General features: G+C 41.5%; 1 protein-coding gene across 2 annotated transcripts in view; it reads right to left on the bottom strand.

The window, feature by feature from the left end:
* The window catches only part of PLXDC2 (plexin domain containing 2), a 635896-nt gene that overhangs the window by 37326 nt on the left and 581016 nt on the right, over positions 1–17554 (bottom strand). For both annotated transcript variants that reach the window (XM_069729531.1, XM_069729533.1), the window contains 2 exons: positions 5204–5264; positions 1367–1514 (listed from right to left, as the gene is read on the bottom strand). In XM_069729531.1, the coding sequence (XP_069585632.1) occupies positions 1367–1514; positions 5204–5264 (209 nt within the window). The remainder of the gene's footprint in view (positions 1–1366; positions 1515–5203; positions 5265–17554) is intronic.

The raw sequence follows: 17554 nt of genomic DNA, 5'->3' as shown, positions 1-17554 counted from the left end.
TGTCCAGAAGCGGCAGCATTGGCAACATTATACTGAGCAGTGTAGCTGTACATCCAGCACTGATTAGAAATAGTAGAAACAGTAGCATCTGATTTTGTCTGTGTATATATCTCACTTTGCTCTGCCCTACTTCTCCCCCTCCCCTTGCCATGGACTTTAATAGGCAGCTGTAATCTGATCCCTCAGTGAGCTAACAGTCCGCTTTTCTTTGATTAGGACTAAATTTAACCATTTCTCAGAGTGAATAATAAATTTAGGAGGTGATGGGGAGAATGAGTGGTTTCTAAGTGGAAAAAAGAACATATTTCTATTATAAAACATTTTGTTAAATTTTGATTTGGTGCAAAATTGTTTGAAAAAGCTGTGACCATTATGGCTAGGGCTACGTGTGACCCTGCTTTATTTTTGCAGCCAAATCACACCTATTTGTTAGTACTGTGACACTAAGGTACCGTCACACTAGACGATATCGCTAGCGATCCGTGACGTTGCAGCGTCCTCGCTAGCGATATCATCCAGTGTGACAGGCAGCAGCGATCAGGCCCCTGCTGTGATATCGCTGGTCGGGGAAGAAAGTCCAGAACTTTATTTGGTCGCTGGACTCCCCGCAGACATCGCTGAATCGGCGTGTGTGACACCGATTCAGCGATGTCTTCGCTGGTAACCAGGGTAAACATCGGGTAACTAAGCGCAGGGCCGCGCTTAGTAACCCGATGTTTACCCTGGTTACCATCGTTAAAGTAAAAAAAACAACCGCTACATACTTACCTACTGCTGTCTGTCCTCGGCGCTCTGCTTCTCTGCTCTGGCTGTGAGCACAGCGGCCGGAAAGCAGAGCGGTGACGTCACCACTCTGCTTTCCGGCTGCCCGGCGCTCACAGCCAGAGCAGAGAAGCAGAGCGCCGAGGACAGACAGCGGTAGGTAAGTATGTAGCGTTTGTTTTTTTACTTTTTAGGATGGTAACCAGGGTAAACATCGGGTTACTAAGCGCGGCCCTGCGCTTAGTAACCCGATGTTTACCCTGGTTACCCGGGGACTTCGGGATCGTTGGTCGCTGGAGAGCGCTCTGTGTGACAGCTCTCCAGCGACCAAACAGCGACGCTGCAGCGATCCGGATCGTTGTCGGTATCGCTGCAGCGTCGCTTAGTGTGACGGTACCTTTAGCTGGGGACACATTTTTAGCTCTGTATAATTTCTGAGGCTTGATGTTATGTGACAAAAGTTGCAATGTAGCCTTAGTTTGTGGATAAAAAAAAAATGCTTAAATTGTTGGAAAGTCCATATTTATTTCAACTTCATAAGAAATTTTTGTTTTTTAAATATCACATTTGCCATTATTATGGTGCAATTCTTGTTTTCGCTCACCCTCTGTTGGGAGGCTGCTCGGTAGATGCGACGTGGTCATTCTTGAAGCTGTGGTGTAATGTCTGGATGTTGTTACGTGTGATCTTCTGGTGGTGTCACGTGGGGCTGTGGTCGTCACTAAGAAGTCTTCGCAAAGCGTCTCTTTGGACTATTAAAGGTGAAAAAGAACAGAGCAAATCAAAATAATTCATGAAAAGTCCTCCCAAAAAAATAAGTTCCATACAGGACGTTGCTCATGGCGGATGATCTCTGGACTCTGGAGATCTCTGGACATCTAAATGTTTGTAGAGAACACAAGTTTTTTTTTTTAATTGTTTTTTTTTTATCTTTCCTATTTTTGTGACGGAAAACACCCTGGTAATTGTGTAAGACGTAAGGATGCTTGTTCTCTAGTGGGGAGAGGCACCTGCTGCAGCTGGCTGTCATACAATTCGGAACATAGAGGGATGACAAAATGGCTAATTTCCTGGGACACATAGAGAGAATTGTTAATTATACGTTTCACAGTTTTAATTGCAACGTGAGATAGAATAAGGACGAAGGAAAGAAGGAGATCAAAACAAATCGTGGATATTTTTACCTGTATTTTTAATTTTGTCGTGTTCCTTTGTAAGGGTGTGAAGGGAGACATCACTCACCTCTCCCACTAAAGACAACGCCTGCAAGGAGTGTATTTAAATACATGTTGTGATGCGGTTTTATTGTGATTTGTGAATCCGTGTAGAGTTTTATAGACGCTATGTGATGCGGTTACTGTAATGTAATGCAACTAATGTATAATGTAATTCATGTATAGTGTATAGGGAAAGTCTAGGGTTAACTTTAAAGTATATAAAGCATAGCATAGGACTTGGGGATTAAGCTAGGAAGGGGGAAGATTTAGTTGGGGCACATTAGATATAGGACGTTCAGTGCATATTGACAGAAGGTAGTGACTGAAGTTGCATAAGTGAAGCTCTTCAAGAGAATGCCAAGAGTGTGCAAAGCAGTCATCAAAGCAAAAGGTGGCTACTTTGAAGAACCTAGAATATAAGACATACTTTCAGTTGTTTCACACTTTTTTGTTAAGTATATAATTCCACATGTGTTAATTCATAGTTTTGATGCCTTCAGTGTGAATGTACAAGTTTCATAGTCATGAAAATACAGAAAAATCTTTAAATGAGGTGTGTCCAAACTTTTGGTCTGTACTGTATTTACTTTATATGTGAGCCTTTTTACCTACCAAGTCATTTTTGTCTCTTATATTGTGTATTCTTTTAAATCTTTTTAATCGCGACTCAATACAGAACATATAGTTTCTACTTATTTACATATTTTTGCACATTCTTTGTATAGATGTCTTATGCATCGTATGTATTGGGCACATGCATTGTTGTATACGGCTACAGAATACCAATGTAGGTTTGGTTTACCTTTCTATCATAGCCAATAGTAACTGTTTCAGCACTTTTTGCTAACCGTCTCTTGGGGGATCGGTACCAAAAAGCTAGGCTTCATTCCCAAAAAACATCAATGAGCTTTTTTGTGCTCATGACCTCGTTGCCAATATTTGTGTACCACAAACACACCACACCACATGATCTGCCATTTTTGGAGGTGCTTTGACCTATTCTTCTTGCCAACAAAGTTTCCCCCTTGCTAAAGTAACTTAGATCCCTATGATTGCCCATTTTTCCCAATTCCAACATATCAAGTTCATGAACTTACTGCTCACTTGCTGCCTGATATTTCCCTCTCTTTGACAGGTGTCAGGTGCCCTTCTCACAAGGTCACCCGGCATTGATGTTTGTTAATAGTTGGTGCGAATCGTTCCACAGGACCTGGTCCATTGGCCACGTGAGTAATCTACGGCTGCTGGTTGCGAGCCTTGACAACCCGCCTCTTATCTGATGGCATTCGCGGCTCTTCCTTTGATTAGTTGGCTTGGTGTGATGTCACATGTGCGTCACTCCACAACGATGGCGGTGCACCAGGCTGGCTACTCAAATGAGGAGTCGCAAATGTTGGGACATAAGAGGCGGTTCTCAGAGGTCCCATTCAGCAGTCCCAGATTACTGACATGGCTGGCGGCTGGTGGTCCAAGTCCTGCAAATAGTCCTGCAACTCTACTATTTATGTCACAGCTGATGGGTGTACACTGTATGTACATACTATAATATAGGTAATATATAAGTGACTACTTTAATGTATTACTATTATTTATCACATCAGCAGGAAAATTAATGGAAATCAAAAGTAAGTCTTAACATAACATTGAAGAGAAACAATCCAATCTATAGATGTATGACTTATGGGCAATGCATTAATGCCGCCTAATATGTAGGGTTAAAATGCGACATTGTCATGCTCTACGTGGCACTTCCATTACGAGTCCATTAATTGTGTACGTTCTGAAGTGTTCACTTTGAGCCTTCGGTACGGAGCACTGGGTCATATGTGAATGCTTTTTAGTCTGCAGAAAAAAAAAACCTGAAACCTGCCTGGAATACAAAATGCGGTTGTCACGTTTACTTACAAGCTGTTATCAAGAGCCAAGAAATCATTAATTTGTTCCCCCGCAGTACTAGTGGCCCCTGTTATGTGTAAGTCAAAGCCAAAGATAATTGCACTTACTGTGATTTACAGAAGTCAAAAATTGGATTTGAAAGTGTCCCTTCAAGGGACATGATGGAAGGTCACTTATTATCTACCTATTATCTTCTTATATTACATATTATATAGTGATGATACAATTATACATATTTTTTTTTACTTTACTCACTTACATAACACTATTAATTACACAGCGCTTTACGGACATTATCATCACTGTCCCCATTGGGCTCACAATCTACATTCCCTATCAGTGTGTTTTACAGTCCCAAACATAAACTCCTGGCAAATGTTGCCCCAGGTGGGATTTAAACCAGGAAAACCAGCACTGCAAAGCAACAGTGCTAATCAATATGCCGCCATACAGTGTTAACCACTGAGCCACCATACAGTGCTAACCACTGAGCCACCATACAGTGCTAACCACTGAGCCACCATACAGTGCTAACCACTGAGCCACCATTCAGTGCTAACCACTGAGCCACCATACAGTGCTAACCACTGAGCCACCATACAGTGCTAACCACTGAGCCACCGTACAGTGCTAACCACTGAGCCACCATACAGTGCTAACCACTGAGCCACCATACAGTGCTAACCACTGAGCCACAGTACAGTGCTAACCACTGAGCCACCGTACAGTGCTAACCACTGAGCCACTATACAGTGCTAACCACTGAGCCACCATTCAGTGCTAACCACTGAGCCACTATACAGTGCTAACCACTGAGCCACCGTACAGTGCTAACCACTGAGCCACCGTACAGTGCTAACCACTGAGCCACCATACAGTGCTAACCACTGAGCCACTATACAGTGCTAACCACTGAGCCACCATTCAGTGCTAACCACTGAGCCACCATACAGTGCTAACCACTGAGCCACCATACAGTGCTAACCACTGAGCCACCATTCAGTGCTAACCATTGAGCCACCATACAGTGCTAACCACTGAGCCACCATACAGTGCTAACCACTGAGCCACCATACAGTGCTAACCACTGAGCCACCATACAGTGCTAACCACTGAGTCACCATACAGTGCTAACCACTGAGCCACCATACAGTGCTAACCACTGAGCCACCATGCTGCCTATGCTTTACAATTGCATATTTTAGCTGTTTAGAATCACATATTCTTACACATGAGACTGTCATTCAGATTTTCTGTCCTTTCTTGAACCTCCTGAAATTATGGAGAACATAGACTAATACTAATCCAACCATGACTATATACCGTACCTCTTCCGGGCAGCTATTTTCTACCCAGTCTTGTCGATGGCGATCAAATCCACTGGAACATCTACAAAAATAAGAATAAAATATTGAAAATGTGGAGAAAAAAAATGCATTCTGTAATGTAGCGCATCGCTAAGATATTCAACACTGTGTCAACATTTACGCTTATACAGTCATGGCTGAAAAGTGTTGGCCCGCTTGAAATTGTTCCAGAAAGTGAAGTATTTCTCCCAGAAAATTATTGCAATTACACATGTTTTGTTATACGCATATTTATTTCCTTTGTGTGTATTGGAACAACACAAAAAAAAATAATCAGAGAAATAAAGGCAAATTGGAAATAATGTCACACAAAACTCTAAAAATAAGCAGGACAAAATTGTTGGCGCTTTTGCAAAAGCTTGTCTGTATCACTATTGATATGACATCAGTGCTACAGACAATAACAGGCACTTGGGAGCCGTGGTGGACTCTCAGCATTGGACCAGAGAAGGGTGATAAAGGCACATAAAAAAAAAACATGCCTTTGGATGACGAAGGGTATTCCAAAACCAAAAAATAATTCTAATATGAATAAAATATGAGTTATCGAGATTTAGGAAAAAATATTCAGTATATCAATCTTCTCAGCTTCTTCTGCTGCCACACATCAGATGTCATGTTAACTGTTATGGATTTTTTTAAGGATGAACAAAGAGAGCAAAGCATAAGTTATACAACACTAGATGACATTCAGAACACACATGTGCCACTTAAACCTCTTATGTAGGGTAAATAGCATGAAATCCCAAAGTCATTCACTTTGGAGAAAGCCTTGAATGTGGACAGAGAGTGAAGCATGTCCCACAGATGGAAGAAGGGTTGGTGGAAGAATCTGAGTTTATCCATAGCTGTCCAATGCAGCAGAATTTATGTGCTATTTCTTATTGTAATAAAACTATTTCATACAACTGTTATGTTGCTGCCCCTGAAGACGACGATTGTGTAGTGTGAATCCTGTCATGCGATTTATGGTGACATGTGAAATGTAAAATGTATAGAATGCAATATAAACAATGCAAAGTGTGATAGGTACTGATGCTGCAGTGTGGGTGCTGCAAAGGTAAAGCCTAAGGTAACCCTGGTACACTCAGCTCAGGTATAGGAAAAATATAGAATATAGTTTACAGTTTAGGACATAGAGCAAAATAGACAGTGATAGGCGTTGTACGTGTAATATGCTTAGTGCATACTGTTACAGGATAGTGACTGTTGTTAGGTAGGTGAAAGGTTAAGTTTGCCCAGCAAAAGACTGCGGGGGCAGACAGAGTAAAGAGACAGTTAATGATTGGTCCAGTCTACAGTGGGAGCGGTTAGGGCAAGTAAGAGGGAACCACTTGTTTAGTGAGTTAGTGAGGATAGTTCATTTGCTAAGTGGCAAGGTAAACTTCAAGGGCAGTGGGCTGAAGGCACGTGGAGTACATATTATTCTGGTTGTATAATTTACCCGATGAAGGCTTTTGCTCTTGTCAAGCCAAAACGGGTTGTTTTTACTAGATTTTACTTGGTATATGTAGAATAAAAAACTTTGTTCATTAAGGCTAGGTTCACACTGCGATAGTGCAGTCCGTTCAACACATCCGTTAAACGGACTGCACTAACGCAAGTGCCGATGTTTGCACAGTGCTAGCGCAGATGGAGCATCTGCTACCTCCATCTGCGCTAGCAGTGACGGACCCGGAAACGCTGCAGCCCACGTCTCGGGTACGTCACTCAATGACGGCACATCCCTAGCGCACGCCCATTCTGGGCGTGCGCTAGGGATGCATCTGCCATTGAAAGTAATGGCAGTGTTAACGGACTACGTTACACCGTGTTATGCTGCGGTGTAATGTAGTCCGTTAAATGGGTCACACTAACGCAGTGTGAACCCAGCCTAAGCTATTGCAGCACATGACATAATTTTCGGAAGCGCCGGCATTACACTGGTTTTCTGCATCTTTTTACTTTCACCTGTGGACGATTGAGGATTGCCTCATGGACCAGGAGCCGTGCAGCAGACCAAATAACCGGGATCGTGGTTCGGACTTCCCCCCGTTTTCAATACGCTGTTTCTTCAACCTAAGTCTGGTGAGTGCATAAGCTTTGCACTTTTTGTGATATTTTTAATATTGCGCTTAGATCCTGCACGGTGTTGTCCCTTTTATATTCCCTATCCTCAGGGTATTATATGAATATTTTTCTTGCAGTATGAGGAATACCAAGTTTCCTGCAGACATCCCAGCAACATCCGGGGCCTGTGGCCCAAAATTAGCACTGAGGAGAGTGCCTTAATCCCTTACATACAGAGGAAGATGGACAGTGAACTGAGTGAAGGAAACAAAGTGGATCTCGGGGATACTGCGGTGCTGGACGGGGGGTCCCTAGGGCTAACAGGATCTGTTAACGTAGGGATAGTCCAAACTGAATGAAGGCAAATGCTTGAAATATACTGTAATGATGGAGCAAGGAGGAGGGTGGAGGGTGCTGTGCCCGATACTGCGTGCTAAAGACTGATGTACTTGAACTGTCCAGTGAAGTTGAACTTGTTAAAATAAATCGGGAGTCCTCTGTGTGTGTGGTTGATCTTGGCACTGAAAACGTGAAGACAGCGAAGGCCTGCAAGTGAGTACAATGCAATGTACACAGCACAACACTAATAGTCTGGGACACAATTTGATTGTAAAGTGCCAGGGCGTTATGGCGCAGCAGCTCGCCCATGGCTACCATCCTGCGCACCTTACATCAATGCTCCTGCACTTCAATGATGCAATGGTTTTGTTTCTGTGGTTGGTGATGACAGTGGGGAGTTGAGAGGAGCCTTGTTTTTCCCAGTTATTATATTGATTACATTGCTCCTGGTGGTTTCAACCCAGACTGAAATACAATGTACCAACAATGAAACTATGAAAAGTTACAAAAAAACTCAATTTCTATTGTGTAAAGTAAGAGAACGTTCTTCGTAGCAACAAGTACAGTAATTCAGCACTCGAGCGGTTACAGTCGTTTCACAAGTGTCTGGTCCATCGTATCGCCGACTTTTCTTATATGCTGCACTTTACTAAGCAATTCTCGACCATTGTGTCTGGACAAGTGTTTCTCCAAGGAATCTCGCCGAGTGGAAATGAATTCTTGGTAGCTGCAAAGTTCAAGCATCTGTTGTTAAAAACACATGTTCTATGCAAAGTACAAAACACTTAACTTCCCCGAAGAAGAAACTGAGCAACAACTAAATATTCAAGGAATGTTTTATTGATACATTGAAATCTCAAGCATGCATATATGAGCGTAAAGTGGTGAATCGCATATACTCCTCCTAAGACATCCATAGTGGGTAATGATCGAGAATGGTGCAAGCAAATATCTCCCAGGATACAATGCTGCAAACCTCAGATAATAAGCAGGAAATTTCATTCTGCTATGAGGATAATAATGAAGAAATACAGCTATATTATAGCAGCTGCTGCAAACCTTCTGGGAACGTGGAAGAATCAGAGCAGGAAGAAAAGATTTCTATAAGTCTATCACAGAAATATGGAGGATCACTGCTTCTATCAGTCTACGAGAGAAATATGGAGGATCACGGCTTCTATCAGTCTAGGGCAGAAATATGGAGGATCACTGCTTCTATCAGTCTAGGGCAGAAATATGGAGGATCACTGCTTCTATCAGTCTAGGGCAGAAATATGGAGGATCACTGCTTCTATCAGTCTAGGGCAGAAATATGGAGGATCACTGCTTCTATCAGTCTACGGGAGAAATATGGAGGATCACTGCTTCTATCAGTCTAGGGCAGAAATATGGAGGATCACTGCTTCTATCAGTCTAGGGCAGAAATATGGAGGATCACTGCTTCTATCAGTCTAGGGCAGAAATATGGAGGATCACTGCTTCTATCAGTCTACGGGAGAAATATGGAGGATCACTGCTTCTATCAGTCTAGGGCAGAAATATGGAGGATCACTGCTTCTATCAGTCTACGGGAGAAATATGGAGGATCACTGCTTCTATCAGTCTACGGGAGAAATATGGAGGATCACTGCTTCTATCAGTCTAGGACAGAAATATGGAGGATCACTGCTTCTATCAATCTAGGGCAGAAATATGGAGGATCACTGCTTCTATCAGTCTACGAGAGAAATATGGAGGATCACTGCTTCTATCAGTCTAGGACAGAAATATGGAGGATCACTGCTTCTATCAGTCTACGAGAGAAATATGGAGGATCATTGCTTCTATCAGTCTACGAGAGAAATATGGAGGATCATTGCTTCTATCAGTCTAGGGCAGAAATATGGAGGATCACTGCTTCTATCAGTCTAGGGCAGAAATATGGAGGATCACTGCTTCTATCAGTCTAGGGCAGAAATATGGAGGATCACTGCTTCCATCAGTCTATCACAGAAATATGGAGGATCACTGCTTCTATCCATCTAGGGCAGAAATATGGAGGATCACTGCTTCTATCAGTCTACGAGAGAAATATGGAGGATCATTGCTTCTATCAGTCTAGGGCAGAAATATGGAGGATCACTGCTTCTATCAGTCTAGGGCAGAAATATGGAGGATCACTGCTTCTATCAGTCTAGGGCAGAAATATGGAGGATCACTGCTTCCATCAGTCTATCACAGAAATATGGAGGATCACTGCTTCTATCCATCTAGGGCAGAAATATGGAGGATCACTGCTTCTATCAGTCTACGGGAGAAATATGGAGGATCACTGCTTCTATCAGTCTCGGGCAGAAATATGGAGGATCACTGCTTCTATCAGTCTAGGACAAAAATATGGAGGATCACTGCTTCTATCAGTCTACGGGAGAAATATGGAGGATCACTGCTTCTATCAGTCTAGGGCAGAAATATGGAGGATCACTGCTTCTATCAGTCTAGGACAGAAATATGGAGGATCACTGCTTCTATCAGTCTAGGGCAGAAATATGGAGGATCACTGCTTCTATCAGTCTAGGACAGAAATATGGAGGATCACTGCTTCTATCAGTCTAGGACAGAAATATGGAGGATCACTGCTTCTATCAGTCTAGGGCAGAAATATGGAGGATCACTGCTTCTATCAGTCTAGGACAGAAATATGGAGGATCACTGCTTCTATCAGTCTAGGACAGAAATATGGAGGATCACTGCTTCTTTCAGTATAGGGCAGAAATATGGAGGATCACTGCTTCTATCAGTCTAGGACAGAAATATGGAGGATCACTGCTTCTATCAGTCTAGGGCAGAAATATGGAGGATCACTGCTTCTATCAGTCTAGGACAGAAATATGGAGGATCACTGCTTCTATCAGTCTACGGTAGAAATATGGAGGATCACTGCTTCTATCAGTCTAGGGCAGAAATATGGAGGATCACTGCTTCTATCAGTCTAGGACAGAAATATGGAGGATCACTGCTTCTATCAGTCTAGGACAGAAATATGGAGGATCACTGCTTCTTTCAGTATTGGGCAGAAATATGGAGGATCACTGCTTCTATCAGTCTAGGACAGAAATATGGAGGATCACTGCTTCTATCAGTCTAGGGCAGAAATATGGAGGATCACTGCTTCTATCAGTCTAGGACAGAAATATGGAGGATCACTGCTTCTATCAGTCTAGGACAGAAATATGGAGGATCACTGCTTCTTTCAGTATAGGGCAGAAATATGGAGGATCACTGCTTCTATCAGTCTAGGACAGAAATATGGAGGATCACTGCTTCTATCAGTCTAGGGCAGAAATATGGAGGATCACTGCTTCTATCAGTCTATGGGAGAAATATGGAGGATCACTGCTTCTATCAGTCTAGGACAGAAATATGGAGGATCACTGCTTCTATCAGTCTACGGGAGAAATATGGAGGATCACTGCTTCTATCAGTCTACGGGAGAAATATGGAGGATCACTGCTTCTATCAGTCTAGGACAGAAATATGGAGGATCACTGCTTCTATCAATCTAGGGCAGAAATATGGAGGATCACTGCTTCTATCAGTCTACGGGAGAAATATGGAGGATCACTGCTTCTATCAGTCTAGGGCAGGAATATGGAGGATCACTGCTTCTATCAGTCTACGGGAGAAATATGGAGGATCACTGCTTCTATCAGTCTACGGGAGAAATATGGAGGATCACTGCTTCTATCAGTCTATGAGAGAAATATGGAGGATCACTGCTTCTATCAGTCTATCACAGAAATATGGAGGATCACTGCTTCTATCAGTCTAGGGCAGAAATATGGAGGATCACTGCTTCTATCAGTCTAGGACAGAAATATGGAGGATCACTGCTTCTATCAGTCTAGGGCAGAAATATAGAGGATCACTGCTTCTATCAGTCTAGGTCAGAAATATGGAGGATCACTACTTCTATCAGTCTAGGGCAGAAATATGGAGGATCACTGCTTCTATCAGTCTACGGGAGAAATATGGAGGATCACTGCTTCTATCAGTCTAGGGCAGAAATATGGAGGATCACTGCTTCTATCAGTCTACGGGAGAAATATGGAGGATCACTGCTTCTATCAGTCTCGGGCAGAAATATGGAGGATCACTGCTTCTATCAGTCTAGGACAGAAATATGGAGGATCACTGCTTCTATCAGTCTACGGGAGAAATATGGAGGATCACTGCTTCTATCAGTCTAGGGCAGAAATATGGAGGATCACTGCTTCTATCAGTCTACGAGAGAAATATGGAGGATCACTGCTTCTATCAGTCTAGGGCAGAAATATGGAGGATCACTGCTTCTATCAGTCTAGGACAGAAATATGGAGGATCACTGCTTCTTTCAGTATAGGGCAGAAATATGGAGGATCACTGCTTCTATCAGTCTAGGACAGAAATATGGAGGATCACTGCTTCTATCAGTCTAGGACAGAAATATGGAGGATCACTGCTTCTATCAGTATAGGGCAGAAATATGGAGGATCACTGCTTCTATCAGTCTACGGGAGAAATATGGAGGATCACTGCTTCTATCAGTCTACGGGAGAAATTTGGAGGATCACTGCTTCTATCAGTCTAGGGCAGAAATATGGAGGATCACTGCTTCTATCAGTCTAGGACAGAAATATGGAGGATCACTGCTTCTATCAGTATAGGGCAGAAATATGGAGGATCACTGCTTCTATCAGTCTAGGACAGAAATATGGAGGATCACTGCTTCTATCAGTCTAGGGCAGAAATATGGAGGATCACTGCTTCTATCAGTCTAGGGCAGAAATATGGAGGATCACTGCTTCTATCAGTATAGGGCAGAAATATGGAGGATCACTGCTTCTATCAGTCTATCACAGAAATATGGAGGATCACTACTTCTATCAGGATCTCCAATTGCCATGGAAAGACATTTATTATTCTCTTAGGTGCCTCTAAATCCAAAATAATAATAAAGAGAGGGGAGATAAGACCTCAGCACACCAGATACCACAGAGGGACAAGACCACCTGTCTGTATGTTTTGGGTCCTTGTCCTGTTGGAAGACCCTTGACCTAGGCTGCAAACCCAGGAAATACTCTCTGGGAGAAATACTTCATTTATTGGAAGAATTTCAAGGGTGCCAGCACTTTTGGCCGTACTATACATGTTTTTTTTTTATTTCTGCTTTCATTTCACCACTTTTGATTTAAAAAAATCTATAGAAGCTTGATATCACCATAACCATGTTCGGTAGTCATTTTAACGGCACAATGAAAACCATAAAAACTGTAAAAACAAGGCCTAAAAAACAATGGTGGAATTTCTTTTTCTTTTCTCACCTTTTCACTGAGATTGGAATTTGTTTTTTACATTTTCAAGTAAGTTTGTGGGAAAGTGATCTAAGTCAATCATTCAAAACTACAAGCTTTGCTGGAAAAAAAAACAGGCCTCATGGAAACAAAAAGTTATGGCAGGTAAGGACGAAAGCCCAAAATTAAAAACTGGTCTATAGCAGGATAAAAATTGGGCAGTTTTATTAAAATAGTCTAAAACAAATAGATACATATTTATTTCATATGCGTTATTACATGAATACTGACTTTGTTACTTACAAGCAACCAATCACAGAGCAGTTTACATTTTTTAAACAACTTTGGTAAAATATAGGCTTCTCCGATTGGTTGTTACAGAAGCAGCTTTTTTCCGATGGTTTTGATAAGGCCTCTATTGTGTTTCGCCATCTTTATAGAGCATTAAATGGAATCCATCAATTACAGAGCAGTTTTTTTTTGTTTGTTTTTCAATAACCGTTCTGTGTAAAGCAGCCCACAAAACTTCACAAAACTGATGGAATCCTGAAAACAAGATTTCATATGAAAGCTGATCTTTATACACTCTACGTGCTTACAGATGTGAGTGGAATATATCAAAATGGAAATGAGTAGAGTGATCACTAAGGGATCACGGGCCTTTTCATGTGTTTTCCATGGATGCAGGATTATTTTTATCTCCAAGTGAATTGTGTTTGTATATTAATATCAAATAACCTGAAAATATACTTGTATACACATGCTCCGGCACCACCATGCCTATAATATAATTTTGTAAGCAGCAGACTATGCAGCACAAAATGCAATACATACGATAAAAACAATCACATTTCCTTTGTTTTAGAAGTTCATCTTTTTTTTTTCTTAAATTGAAAACCATGCATTGTGTTTTAAGACATGCCAAGGCTTTATGCATAAGATGTCTTTTTATGGCGAATTCTGTCCAGAATCGCCTGAAGAAGGGCAGCAAAATCGCCCCATAAAACGAATGTTATGCACAGCAATGCCACAATGACATTGATTTGCACAGGTTATATCACTTAATTGATATGCTCGGGTTTCGGAAACCATTAAGTGGTAGAAAGTATTGACATGCCCATTCTTCGGGTGGCTTCCACTTGGAAGTCGACCGCTCTCAATACTTAGTAGCATAGAGTAAAAGTCGTGACGGCAAAGCCCCTGGTGAAGCAACCTCAGAGAAACGACTGCCAGCATTGTCCTGAAGTGTCTTTGCATAAAGAACCTGAGCAGCTGTGTCGGCGTCTAAATGGCGCCATATGCACATACCCATAGAGAAAACTTCACAGGACCTCTAAGAAAAACGACCAATGGTTATTTTGAATCTTTAAAATACTATACATATAGTGGTGCTTGAAAAAGTTTGAGAATCATTTAGAATTTTCTATTTTTCTGCATAAATCTTACTTAAAACTACATCAGACTTAAGTACTTAAAGTAGATAAAAAGAACTAAATCAAATCAAAACAAAATGAGTCAAAAATATTAGGCTAATTCATTTTTTTAATAAGAAAATGATCCAACATTGCATGTCCGTGAGTGGCTAAACAAAGTATGTGAACCTTTAGGAGTAGCAGAAGATTTAAAAGTGAAATTAGAGACAAGTATATTCAATCAATGGGATGACAATCAGGTGTGAGTGGGAGACCTGTTTTATTTACAGATTCCCTCTCAAGAGGTTTTTTTTATAAATCCATGTATATTTGTATGCATTGTTGTGTGTGTTAATATACTTACCTATCGCCACCTTCTCCGGGATCCAGCGCTGTTCTGTTCCTCTTCTGAGTGATCACCGATGTTCGGTTTCTCCAGGTCACATTGCGCTCTGTGTGACCCAGAAGTTCCTTTTAAAATGTAATCCTGTGGAGCGGCAGAACAAGATCCCAGAGACTAAGGCTGGTTTCAGACTTGCATACGGGAGTGCTGCGGATGGCAGCGTACTTCCTCCCTTATTCCTCCCTGAAACCACGCCTACACTCTGCCTACGCTACGCCTACTTCTCCTTGCATCCTGCGTTGCCCTGCGTACCTATCTTTATCATTGGGTACACTGGGACGTACGCTGTATGCAGATGCCTCCGCATGCGCCATTTTTGAATTGTGCTGACCGCAACAAAATGCAACATGTTGCGTTCGGCGCAGCACCAAAACGGCGCATGCGGAGGCATCCGCATACAGCTTACGTCCCTGCGTACCGACTGTTAAAGATAAGTATGCAGGGCGCAAGGAGGCGTAAGTGGAGCATAGGCGGAACGCAGGCATGGTTTTAGGGAGGAAGAAGGGAGGAAGTACGCTGCCATCCACAGCCCTCCCGTATGCAAGTCTGAAATCAGCCTTACATTGCAAAAGAGAATTCTGGCTCATTTATACAACACAGAGTAAGCCGAATAGTCTAAAGAGTGGTGACATCACTGAGAAGAGGAATGAACAGTGCTGGATACCAGAGAACGCCACGGTAGCAGAGTATGGTAGCACACACTAATCAATAGTCGGAGCCCACTTCATGCTGCACAGGTGCCTTCTCTGTTACATAGCTGGCAACCGAGAATATCTCATCTCCGATCGCAACAGTTTAACCTCTTAAATGCTACTATCAGGCATGACAGCTGCATTTAAAGGCTTTAAATTGGCAGTTGTCACTTTTTCACGGTCACTGACCCACACTCTTTCCCCATGCGATGCGTTCACGGGGTGCCTATTGTGTCTGTTGACAGACAGTGGCCTATAAAATCCAGTCTCTAGAAGTTCTTCCATTTCATAATATATTGCTGTACAACAATATTGCAGTGTATCAAATGTCAGATAGGTTTAAGTTCCCAAGGAGAAAACCCACGTACAGGTGCAACTCACAAACTTAGAATATCATCAAAAAGTTAATTTATTTCAGTTCTTCAATACAAAAAATGAAACTCATATATTAGATAGAGTCATTACACACAGAGTGATCTATTTCAAGTGTGTATTTCTGTTAATGTTGATGATTATGGGTTACAGCCAATGAAAACCCAAAAGTCATTATCTCAGTAAATTAGAATAATTAATAAAAAAAAAAACACCTGCAAAGGCATTCTAAGCATTTAAAAAGGCCCCTCAGTCTGTTTCAGTAGCTTCACAATCATGGGGAAGACTGCTGACTTGACAGATGTCCAGAAGGCTGTCATTGACACACTCCACAAGGAGGGTAAGCCCCAAAAGTTCATTGCTAAAGAAGCTGGCTGTTCACAGAGTGCTGTATCCAAGCATGTTAATGGAAAGCTGAGGAGGAAAAAGAGTGGTAGAAAAAGGTGCACAAGCAACTGGGATAACCGCAGCCTTGAAAGGATTTTTAAGAAAAGGCCATTCAAAATTTACCCTAATCATGGGGGTGCCTGAGGGTATCCTGTTGCTAGGTTATCAATATGTTAATCCTGGAAAACCCTTTTAAGAATGAACAATCATCTACAAAACACCCTCAATTAATAAGAATAATTCAGAAAAGAGCAGATGTCTGACCTTTAGTTTTATGATAATGGAGTTTCATTCATCAAGAGCAGAGAAAAGTTACTGCAAAAAAAAGTGTTATTAAAAGCTGCAGAGTGTGGATCCGGAGAGCACGTCCCCGGGAAACAGCAGAATTATTATGGATGTGTACACTATTTGTACACTCTGAAGTCCCGGTAACAGGAACACAACTGTCACTTTGATAAATGCACAAAATTAATTTTAGAAGAGTTTTCAAGATATGGGTCAGGTTCATTGACCGGATTCTTGTAGGAATTTTCTCCTCTCATATCTCATCCGGACGGTGGGTTGATGCTCTTGTGATTTCTTATGTTAATCAATCGGATGCTATATGTTTTGGTGTTGTGGAAGACGGGGCTTATCGTTAAACTATAAATCACTTTCTCTTGTATAAATCTTTGTTTAAGCCTTGTACGCAAACTTCATAATATATTGATAGGCAGAGAAATATTATCATTAAAGGGGTTATCTGCTGAAAATAAAGTGATTGCTGCAATATTCAATGGTGTGACACTTAGCAATAATCTGTGGGGAAAAGCAAGTGTTCAAGATTCCTGCAGCGCCTCCAGAGGGGAAATGAAGTATTGCACAAAACTTATCGAAATTATTGGACTGTCTAGTGTAGCTTATCTACACTCTGTCTAATAAGGCTCTAAGTGAAGGATTCTCATCTATTAACTCCTAATTCCCCAATTAAATCAACTGCACCCAAACGCAGAAAACGCTGGTATGGGCAAAATTAAATGTGTTGGCCATGATTTTTGAAAAATGGGCTGAAATTTGTTAAAACAAAAAAATGGGCATTACTTCAAGAACGACTTTTTCCATCAAAGTTTGTATCCTCTTAATATATTGCAATCATTACATTATTTCGCACTTTTTACTTACAATTGCTCATTTTGCCCTTGTACTCATATAATTTTTCTCTTTTCCATTAGGTCAATGACATCACCTGATTTAAAATTTACTAACTGAATTTTTCTAAGGTCTATGTAAAAACAGGAAGTCTCTTTTCCCTGAATGAGTCAGCATTAGATCTACAATCCTACGTCAATGACAAATAAGTGAGATAA

Source organism: Ranitomeya imitator, chromosome 6 (genome assembly GCF_032444005.1).
Source record: "Ranitomeya imitator isolate aRanImi1 chromosome 6, aRanImi1.pri, whole genome shotgun sequence".
Lineage (NCBI taxonomy): Eukaryota > Metazoa > Chordata > Amphibia > Anura > Dendrobatidae > Ranitomeya > Ranitomeya imitator.
This window is presented reverse-complemented; position numbering and strand designations above follow the sequence as displayed.